General features: G+C 33.2%; 1 protein-coding gene across 1 annotated transcript; it reads right to left on the bottom strand.

The window, feature by feature from the left end:
- Positions 1-10459: 10459 nt before the first annotated feature.
- On the bottom strand, positions 10460-11236 carry LOC105778882 (uncharacterized). The gene has a single exon (XM_012602634.1). It carries the CDS (start codon positions 11234-11236, stop codon positions 10460-10462), a length of 777 nt encoding a protein of 258 aa, XP_012458088.1.
- Between the last annotated feature and the right edge of the window lie 302 nt (positions 11237-11538).

The following is an 11538-nucleotide window of genomic DNA, read 5'->3' as shown; positions in this document are numbered from 1 at the left end:
TTGTTGTTGTAGAACTTTTTGAAAATGGTATTTATACTACTAAATTGATTTCCAATCGTTGTGATTGTTGGAATATTGAATAGAGTAGTTAAGGATGAAATAACTTGTGCATTAATGTCACCTGCAAAAATAAGTATCAATATTTTTTCTACAAGTATCGATATTATTAGTATCCAATGCCCAATTTAGTGATCGTTAGAGCCATTAATATCGATACCAAGAGAAATTTATCGATACCAAATAGAATATATCGATACTTGATAAATACTTTGAAAGTCAAAATGTCAATTTCGTATCGATACCAAAAAAGGTATCGTTAAAAGTGTACCACTATCGATACTTGAAGAAATTTATTGATACCAAGCAAAAGGTATCGATATTGTATCGATACTTGATAAATACTTTGAAAGACAAAATGTCATTTTCGTATCGATACTGAAAAAGTTATTGATAAAACTATGAATCTATCGATACTCAACTAAAATTTATTGATACTTGACAAAAAGTATCGATACCAAATCAATACTTTTTGGCCTAGAGCATTTTTAACTTATTTGAAAATTTGAAAGTTTGTTTAACTAACTCGGCCTTAAAAGATTTTTCTAGTATAAATTCAACAATTTTTCTTTTAGATATCACTTAAAATAAAAATTTTACCAAGTTTTGTTTAAAATGATGTTTTGTATATCAAAATAATTTGTCGAATAAAGCTTGGTTCACCAAATACCTTAAATTCAATTGGATTTATTATATGTATTATTCATGCCTTAAATTATTATTAATTAGTTTGAACCATACATTTCATTATTTATTATATGTTATTTTTAAACACATATATAAGTGTTCTAAATAGTGGTTTACACGTGCATACTTGTATGATAAAATTTCTAATATTGAAAATGTTGTTAATTGAATTGGTGTCACAAGTCAACTTTGACACTAACTCAATATCGATGACAATACAATAATAAAAATTGTAGTATATTTAGCATTCTTAATATAATGTATTTACACACTTAAATTTCATTTTACTCACAATTTAATCTAAACTTTTTATTTCAATATCGTAACCATTCCATGTGTTGTTATTAATTAATTAGTTTCAAGCCATATGTTTCATTTTTATTGTATGTTATTTTAAATTTTAAATTTATATTTTAAATACATTTTTTCAAACGCTTACAAGTGTGATAATATTTCTAATATGAATTATTAATTACTTTATTTTTCTATTTTAAAATAATTTTAATATTTTTCCTTTTGTTTTATTTTATGATTCTTGGTCATATTTTTATACATTTCTTTTATCATATTAAGAATTGTAAGTATTATTGTAGGAGAATTGAATTATAGTTTGTTTTAATATTATGCTTCCTATATACCTACTAAAGTTCTTAACAAAATTCTCATTCTCATTCTCTTGCCCAAAGTTTGTAGGTATTACTTTTTTCAGCAATATTAATGTTAATTAGTTATTTTTATATTTGTTAAGTTTATATATTTCTATACAATTAAATTTCTTGTGTTTATATTTGTTAGGTTTACACATATTTTATATATTTTTAATTATAATATTTTATATAAATATTGTTAATTGGTAAGGTGAACAAGGGAAGGAGATGATGATTTAATGGAGGAGAATAGAGTGTAGGTTAAGGAGAATTATTTGTTTGGAGAGTTATGGGGTTCTAGAAGCGGAGTGTTTATGCAAGTGTATGTGAGTTGTTTGCATGGCTCTTTTATAGTGGGGGACAAATATGGATATGTTTCTTAAGGCTGCTGACGTGGAAGTCTGATTTGATAATATTGGTAGTGATGGTGATGTTACGTTCAACTAGCAACCAATTACTTTGGTTCTCCATGTGGTCCTCACGTAATCTTGACAAAGATGCCCTATTCCGAAGTTCGTCAAGCAAAGGTTCACGAACTAGCCATGAGGTTTGGAGATAACTTTGGGTTTGCAATATTGTTGGTTTTATCGGAGAACACGTGCCAAGCTCTTCTACGGGTATCTTATGATATTTGAGAGGTATCCTATGAGGTTCACAAGGTTTGTTGCCTAAGGTATAATAATTGCCTCCCTCCTTCTCAGGTGAATAAAAGTTATAAAGAGACCTTCAGGAGCCTGTTAGGAGGTTCATAATAGTATTGAAGTCTATGTTTAAGTATTAGATATTTTATAAGTGTATTTATTTTGTACGTGAATATACTATTGCAAAACAAACTAGTTAGCATTGACAGAATAAATAAATTGAGCATAAACAAATGAAATAATCGTTGTACCATAGAAGAACCACTACCTTAGAAGAAAATCAGCCATAATTGGTGTAATCATGTAGTAGACGTCACCCCCTAAGGTTAACACAATACTTCAATATTCGTACGCCCGAATACGAATGTTGAGAACGAGTTCTTCTACTCTATCATGCAATGGGGGCCTGCCTCTCAAAGAATTGTGGAAATCTCCTGAGGTTCGTGCATTAGTTTATTGCCCTTGCACTTTAGCTTTCTCTGACTCATCACTTTCAACAAAAATGTGAGCCTTCTCATATAATGATGAGAAGTTTGCTGGAGGTTTATCAGTCAAATTATATTTCAAAAACTGGTAATTTGTTCCGGACATGAAAGCTTGAACAACAAATTCCCCAGCAACATCTTTTGTGACCATAGTTGTCGCATACCTTTTCACAAAATCTCTCAAAAGCTTAACCTCACATTTCTTGATAGGCATGAGGCATGTGGGAGATTGCTTTAATGTCTTATTTGTAAGAACCTGCTTATAAATAGGTCTGCCAAATGTTCAAAATTCATGATGGAATGTTGTGGCAGTTCTAGATATCACACTTGAGTTGAGTTTTTTAATGTCATTGAAAATGCCTTACATTTAACTTCATTTAAAACCCCGCATATATTCATATGATTTACATAATGGGTCAAATGGTCTTGAAGGTCTCATTGACCATCATACATTATTTTGGGGAATTTAAAACATGATGTCGTAATACTTTTTTAGCTATAGGCTAATTTTTATACTTCTTCACAAATCCAGAAGATTCTAATTTTTGAAAATCCTATAAATGTTTCTCTAACTTTTCTACTTTTTGCTCCAAGGTATTTTGACTAGAGCAACTATAATTATCATCATAGTCCTCATCATAACTATCATCTCTATTATCCATATCAAGATCCTCATCTAATAAATTTTCATTACCTTGACTTGCATGCTGACGATCGTGTTCAGAATGGATGAACTCTTCATTTTTACGCTTGAGATTTTGCTCTTGGTTCATCCTATTTGCTTTGAGCTCCTTAATGAGCTTTTCATTTATTTCATCTGCTTTTTGCCTATCCATCTGCTCCTGGATAAACTTTTGTTGCTCTTCGCATCTCTTTTTCAAAAAGGACACTTGCTCCTCAATAACTCTTATTCTCTCTTGCATGTCTAGATAATGTTGATTATTGGACTGATGATGTTGAGACCCTTGGTTTATTAGTGATGCTCTGGTGTGGTGTAGGTTTTAGGGGTTGTAATACCATGGGGATATTGGTAAAACTAGTGGTGTGGATTTTTTTTGGTAAGGGTTTTGTTGATTTTGGTTTTGTGAGGGATATTGCTAACTAACATACAATGGGTCTTGGTTTGATTTCCTAGTTTATTCCGTATTTTTTATGATTTTATGACCAATGGGGTTCATAACTTGATCATTGAGAGGATCAAACTCAGTGTTAGGAGGATCACTACTACCTAGATACGCCATGTCTCTCCACACTCATTGTACCAATTGTTAACCAGTGAGGTGAACAAGGGAACGAGATGATGATTGAACGGAGGAGAATGGAGTGTAGGTTGGGGAGAATTCTCTACTTTTGGGAGATTTATGGGGTTCAAAAATGGAGTGTTTACATCTGCATGGTTATTTTATATTAGGGGACAATTTTGGATACGTGTCTTAAGGCTGTTGACGTGGAAGTTTGATTTGATAATCTTAGCAGTGATGGCAATGTTACATCCTAAAGTGAGATATCTTAAGGCGACTGGCAATCAATTACTTTGGTTCTCTACGTGGCCTTCACGTAATCTCGATGGAGATGCCCTATTTTGAAGTTCGCTAAGCAAAAGTTCGTAAACTAAATCTATGGCTTGGGTTAACTTTGGGTTCGTAGTATTATTGGTTTCATTAAAGGTCGCGTGTCAAACTCTTCTATAAATATGTTATGATATCTGCAAAGTACAATATGAGGTTCACAATAGCTACCTAAAATATAACACATACTATTATAAAATGCTTTATTGAGTAAAGAATGTGAAAAAAATCAATTTATAAAATAAATAATAATGTTATGTTAATGATTTGATTTTTCAAATAAAAATATTATCTCTTGTTAACCTACTCCTATCATTTTCACTCTCTTGTAAAATTCTAAAACCACTACAAGATATTTTTTTCTTATTTTAATTTTCATTCTTTTACTAATATATAAAGTATCATAAAGATAGTCGGATTCCATTTTATCCACTCTATTTAAAAAATGGACAAGTTCATTTTGTATGTCCGATTAGAGAGTAAACTAGTTTTCTTGTTTTAAAATTTTCATCCATTATATCTATTAAAAATTGGTCCATGTACGTCACTATGAGGTACATGTTGTACATCATGTGTAATTGTTTAGTTATTCTATTACCCACATTGGTTTTAACAATAGAAATAAATGAAATTTTTAATGAAATAATCAATTTACTCTTTAATCATCATACAAAAATTATTTTACCCACTTTTTAAGTAAATGAAATAAAATATAATTTAACTTTTAATATAAAAATTATGAAATTTTTTACCAATAATATTGAATATAACGTAATTAATAAATAAAAATAAAAACATTTCAGAAAGAAAAAGACATGTATGACAAACTAAAGGTGTTCATGGGTCGGGCCTGAAATTTTGTCCAGGCCCGGCCTGAGAAAAAATTCCTAAGCCCAAGCCCGGCCTGGCCAGGCCCATTTTTTTAATAAACACTAAAAATTTATTTTAAAAATAAAAAATAAAAAAAGCATTTTAAAAATATTTTAAAATTAAAAATATATATTTATTATATTTGGGCCGGGCTCGGGCCAAAAAAATGGTGCCCGAGGCCCGACCCGTTTTCTAAACGGACCTCGTTTTTTGCCCAAACCCATATTTCGGGCCTATATTTTTACCCGAACCCTCCCATATTTCGGGCGGGCCGTCGGGCCGAGCCGCCCAGCCCATGAGCACCTCTATGACAAACACATGATTATTACCAAATCCTTTTTAACATACTTTGTGAACCTTTCAAACATATATGTATATATCTAAAACATATATAAAAACAAAAGTGTAACACCCTAAATTCGGCCTAGACATTATGGCTGAATTTGGAGTTGCTATATAGAACGATTGATAATTTAATTTTCATATAATTTCAAAATCGACAGTAACTCTTAAAATTTTGAATCTTTCAAAACTATATCTTCTTTAACAATTTTACTGAAAGCATTGTTTATTTATGTTTTAAAAAAACTTATTATTTTGCAGTGGATCTTTAAAAATATTTAAACAGTATAATACAGAAACGATAAATAATGTCAAAAACCCCAAACAGTCGAAAACGTCCAAAATTTACAAAACACTTAAATCCCAAATTAAAATAATTAAAATAAAAAGCTAAATTTATATAACCGAGCTCCTGTTGCACCGACCCGCCTAAGTCTGAGAATTACCTGAAAATATCAGTCAAACAGAAAATGAGTTTTTCAAAACTCAGTGCATAACAAATAACTTAAAACAGTTAATACATATTAAGCAAATTTATCAGAAACATATACTTAAAGAAGCAGAACAAATACATATATAATCCTACCCCCAACCGCTACACACCAACACTGACCATTCCAACACACCATATGAGTATAAAACACCCATCCAGCCCTACACATCACTTAGTGTCGGTATGACACTTTACAGAATAGTTGCAGCTGGGCTGCTAGATAAATAGACGAGTTATCGCCTTTTACAAAAGCACTTTCTCACATATCATAACCCATCCCAAATATAGATACAGATTATAACAGATGTCAGACATGTTTCCAGAATACATGCATAAGATAACATATATTGAGCATATATAACAGTTTCTCAAATTTCACATTGCTAATGTTTACAAATTATATACCATTTCAAATACTCAACAGATAACAGACTTAGTGCTAAAAAATGATCGAATTTCATGTTTTATAGCTTATCAGATCACAAATGGACCCCATGGAATGCCAACGATTGATCGGAACGTCATATATGACCATAGGGGAAAATTCATAATTTTGGACCCACACGGATCAAATATCTTAGATTGTGTGTGGCACACGGTTCGTCACACGGTCGATAATAAACTTTTTTGGCTTTTATCGATTACTATTTTTCATGTTTTTCGATACATATCTGATTCGATTTTGACGTGAATGCAACCACCAGACTTCTCGAACCTAAAAGCAAGATTTACTCAACTAATTAAGCCACAATTCCTCAATTATTCTAAGAACTCACTTGAACAAAATGTGAGTAATGACGTTACTAAAATGAGATTTAACCCTTCGAATGATCGAATACTAACTCAAAAATCAATAATAGTCCTTACACAACTATATCACAAGAGGAAAGTCTCGAGTTCCTTAATCACCACCTAACCACCAAAAATCCGCAAGATTAATCCATATTTTAAAAACAAGAAACATCATTCATAAGCTTAATAAAAAAGACTAACCAACCCACTTACTCTCAAATACCCCTAAAATCATATTTGTAAAAGCAACAGCAATTGCACCACAGACCACCCACGAGAGAAAGAATAAATCAATTGGAACAAAAGCAAACACCAATTGAAACAAAAGTCAAAATTAAAAAAAGGGAAGGAGCATTTCCTTTATTTTTCTTTACTGTTGAATAAGACAACTGCACAAGGGAAAAGAAACTCAAAACAGCCTTTAAAAATAAGAGATGGTAAAAGATTTCTAAGAGTGATTTTATCAAACAGGTTATGGACACAAATAAGCTATAATATATTTGGGAAAAACTGATGCCTTTATTCAACTAAAGACTAGCCTCTTATATAGGCTTTACACAGCAACAAATCTCAATAGAAGAAACAAAAAAATCTGGCACTAAATCATATCTCAACAAAAAATAGAAAAATAAGGAAAATAACAAACTAAGTACAACTCAACCAAATCTAAATTTAGAAAAAAAACTAACTTTGAATCATTCTCCAACACTCCCCCTTGATTCAAACTTGCACACACCAAGTAAGGCTCTAAAATAACAAAACTTCTCTTTGGACAATGACTTGGTCAGCACATCTGCCAGCTGATTTTGAGTACTGCAATATTCTAATGTTATCTCCTCCTTTGCAACCAGATCACATATAAAATGATAGCAAATGTCTATATGTTTCATTCTACTATGGAATGTTGGATTTTTTGTCATGGTAATAGTTGCTTTATTGTCACAAAATATTTTCGTTGCTCCTTTTTGCTCATGTTGAAGATCTGCTAACAGTCTTCTTAGCCAAATTGCTTGACAAGCTGTTGAGGTTGCTGCTATATACTCAGCTTTTGAAGTTGACAGTGCTGCTGCAGCTTGCTTTTTCGAACTCCAAGTGATCACTCCCGAACCTATAGTGAAAACAATTGCTGAAACACTTCGTCTATCATCTAACGAACTTGCCCAATCATTGTCTGTGAACCCACACAATCTGAAATTTGAAGTTTTGAAGTACCAAACACCATACTCCAAAGTTCATACAATATAACGCAAGACTCTTTTTGTTGCTCCATAATGAACTGTTGAAGGTTATTGCATAAACTTGAAAATAACACCAACAGGGAATGCAATATCGGGCCTGATGTGCGTCAAGTAAATTAAACCACCTACCAAGCTTCTGAACCTGTTTACATCTGCCATTTCTTCTCTATCTTCTTGCTGCAATTTCTGATTGATATTCATAGGTGTAGTTGCAGGCTTACAATTAAGCATGCCAAACTTACTGAGAAAGTTCTTGGCATATTTTCTTTGAGAGATAAAAATACCATCTTCAGCCTGATGAACTTCAAGACCAAGGAAATAATGCAGTAGACTCATATCCGACATCTTAAATTTATTCATCATTTGAGATTTAAACTCATCCACAAGAAAGGTAGAAGAACTAGTATAAATGATATCATCAACATAAAGACAGACAATGATGAAATCATTACCTTCTTTTTTCACATATAAGGTGGGCTCGTTCTCACTTCTCACGTACCATTTTTTCTAGAAATACCTATCAATCTTGTTGTATCATGCTCGAGGGGCTTGCTTCAGTCCGTATAACACATTTTTCAGCTTGTACACATTCGTTTCATTGCCCTTCTTTATAAAACCTTCCGGCTGTGCTACATAAACCTCTTCTTGTAAATCTCCATTAAGGAATGTAGACTTAACATCAAATTGATAAGCAGGCCATTGCAATTGTGCAGCCAATGCTAGAACAAGCCTCATTGTTTCAAACCGAGCTACTGGAGAGAAAGTTTCTTCGAAATCAACACCATGTTGTTGTGTATAACCTTTCGCCACAAGACGAGCTTTGTGTTTCTGTAAGCTTCCATCAGTAGCAAACTTTGTTTTGGACACCCACTTCAAGCCAATTGTACTTTTGTCTTTCGGTAAGTCCACCATTTCTTATGTTCCATTCTTCGCAATAGCTTTCATCTCTTCCTCCATTGCCTTTTGCCACTCTTCTTTTTCAACAGATTCTTCATAGTATATAGGATCTCAAACAACAAGAACAAACTGATAAGATGCATAAGTGTTATCAGTATATTTCAGATTCAGCTTTTTGGCCATTGCCGATCTTCTAAGCGAGAGTTGCTCAGCTAAAGGCTCTTCAGAAATTGTAGCTCTTGGTGAGTTATGAGGTGAACTTGCTGAATTTAACTCTTGTCTTTCATCTTGTGAAACTTCAATGGGCATAGAGATTTGCTGATGTACCTGCTCTTCATTCCAATCCCAGCTTGCATTCTCATTAAAAACAACATTCATGCTAATAATCATCTTGCCACTCAAAAGATTGTAAAGCCAATATGCTTTGGATTGAGAACAATAACCAACAAAGATGCATTTCACAAACTTTTTATCAAGCTTGCTTCGATTGTGTAAATCTACCAAAGAATAGGCAATACAACCAAATATTTTCAAATGGCTTACCGAAGGTCTCCTAGCACTTTACGCTTCATAAGGTGTTCGGTTGAGAACTGCCCTTGTTAGAGACAAATTCAGCAAATAAACAGCAACAACAACACTTTCAGCCTAAAACTTATCTGGCAGCCCCTTAAATCTCAGCAAACTTCTTGCCATTTCGACAATCATTCGGTTATTACGTTCAGCTACACCGTTTTACCGCAATGTATAAGATGGTGTCAACTCTCTATGTATGCCATGTTTTTCACAAAACTGGTTAAATTCATTAGACAAAAATTATCATCATCAATCAGTGCGTAAAGCCTTGATACTTCTTCTGCTTTACTTTTCAACGAGCTTCTTAAACTTCTAAAAAATCTTGAATGTTTCTGATTTGGAGTGAAGAAAATACACCCAACTCATGCGGCTGCAATCATCTGTAAATAACAAAAAAATAGCGACTTCCACCTAAGGATTCTGTTTTCATGGGGCCACAAATATCAGCATGTACAAGCCCAAGACACTTAGACGCCCTTCTAGAGTTTCCTACAGGAAATGGTTTTTTACATTGTTTCCCAAATATACACCCTTCGCACAAATCTAAAGACTCAATTTTTGGCAGCTCGAACACCATTTCCTTTTGACTCAACAATTTTAGACCCTTTACATTCAAATGCCCATACCGTAAATGTCACAACAAGAGCCTGACTTTCTACATTAGAGACTTCAAGAGGAAAAAGCTTGTTTGATGCCATCTGAACATCAACAATAATTTTTTTTAATTTTTTGTCTCTAATCACACAAAACATATCATCAAACATGACAGAGTATCCACTACCCATAAGTTGCCCAATGCTCAATAAATTTTGAAATAAAGTAGAAATAAAATAGACATTATAAAGGAGCTTTATGTTACCATGACCATTACTTATCGCCACAGTGCCTTTGCCCTCAACTTGCATCTGCTTGTCATTACCAAGTCTCACATTCACCTTGTATGACTCATCTAACTCATTGAACAAATATTTTATCCCCGTCATATGATTTGAACAGCTGCTGTCCAAAAACCATATGTCTTTTGAAGCTATAACATCATCTTGATAAGCCATGAATAGCTTAATCTCTTCGTCACCTTCTGCATAGTTGGTTTGTCTTTCCCTTTTCTAGCAATCTGCCATCACATGCCCATATTTCTTACAATAATAGAATTGAACATTGCTCCTATATTACTTTTGTTTTTCTGTCATCTGTATTTGTTCATCATGTTCAACACCTCTACCTCTGCCACGATAACCACCTCTGCCATGATAACCTCTTCTATATGTGGCATTTCTTGAATCGTCTTGCTGCTTGGAAGGCTCTTCCATCACTTGGAATGCCTTTTCGTCAGACTTTTCATTTGTGCGGTTCAATCTCGCTTCGTGGGACTGCAAAGATCCCTGTAGTTCATCAAATGAGTAAGTAGCTAAGTCTTTAGACTCCTTAATAGCTGCAACGACATGATCAAACTTTGGAGTTAAACTCCGCAACACTTTTTCAATAGTAGTTTGATTCGTAACTTGCTCTCCATAATACTTCATTTGATTGACAACCACTGCTGCCCTTGTAAGATAATCTTGCACGGATTCTCCACTTTTCATTTGCAACGTCTCAAAGTCAGGATGAAGAGTCTGAAGCTTCATTGTAACAACTTTCGAAGTGCCTTGATACGCCATGTGCAATGTTGTCCAAGCTTCTTTTACAGTTTCTACTCCTGCAATTTTTGAAAAAATTGACTCGTGAACAGCTTGTTGAATGAAAAATAATGCTTTGTTGTCTTTTTTCTGGTTTTCTCTCAACTTAGCCTCCCCATCGTCATCAGGATACCCATTCTCAACTAAGTCCCACAATTCTTGAGACTTAAACAGTGTCTTCATTTTGATGCTCCAAAACTTATAGTTGTTTCTATTGAAAACGGGAATTGCCGATTGAGAAACACTCACGGTATTGTTGTTTGCCGCCATGAGAAATACACCTAATAACAATTGAACCTAGCTCTGATACCAAAAAATGTTGAAGAAGACAGTTGCACAAGGGAAAAGAAACTCAAAACAACCTTTAAAAATAAGAGATGGTAAAAGATTTCTAAGAGTAATTTTATCAAACAGGTTATGGACACAAATAAGCTATAGTATATTTGGGAAAAATTGATGCCTTTATTCAACTAAAGACCAGCCTCTTATATAGGCTTTACATAGCAACAAATTTCAATAGAAGAAACAAAAAAATTTGGCACTAAATCATATCTCAACAAAAAACAGAAAAA

This window comes from Gossypium raimondii, chromosome 4 (assembly GCF_025698545.1).
Source record: "Gossypium raimondii isolate GPD5lz chromosome 4, ASM2569854v1, whole genome shotgun sequence".
NCBI classification, from domain to species: domain Eukaryota; kingdom Viridiplantae; phylum Streptophyta; class Magnoliopsida; order Malvales; family Malvaceae; genus Gossypium; species Gossypium raimondii.
Note: the sequence above shows the minus strand (reverse complement) of the source record. Positions and strands in the feature narration are given on the sequence as shown.

What these genes read in the sequence shown, in the direction of transcription:
- LOC105778882 (XM_012602634.1), bottom strand. Translation starts at nt 11,236, where the DNA reads ATGGCGGCAAACAACAATACCGTGAGTGTTTCTCAATCGGCAATTCCC.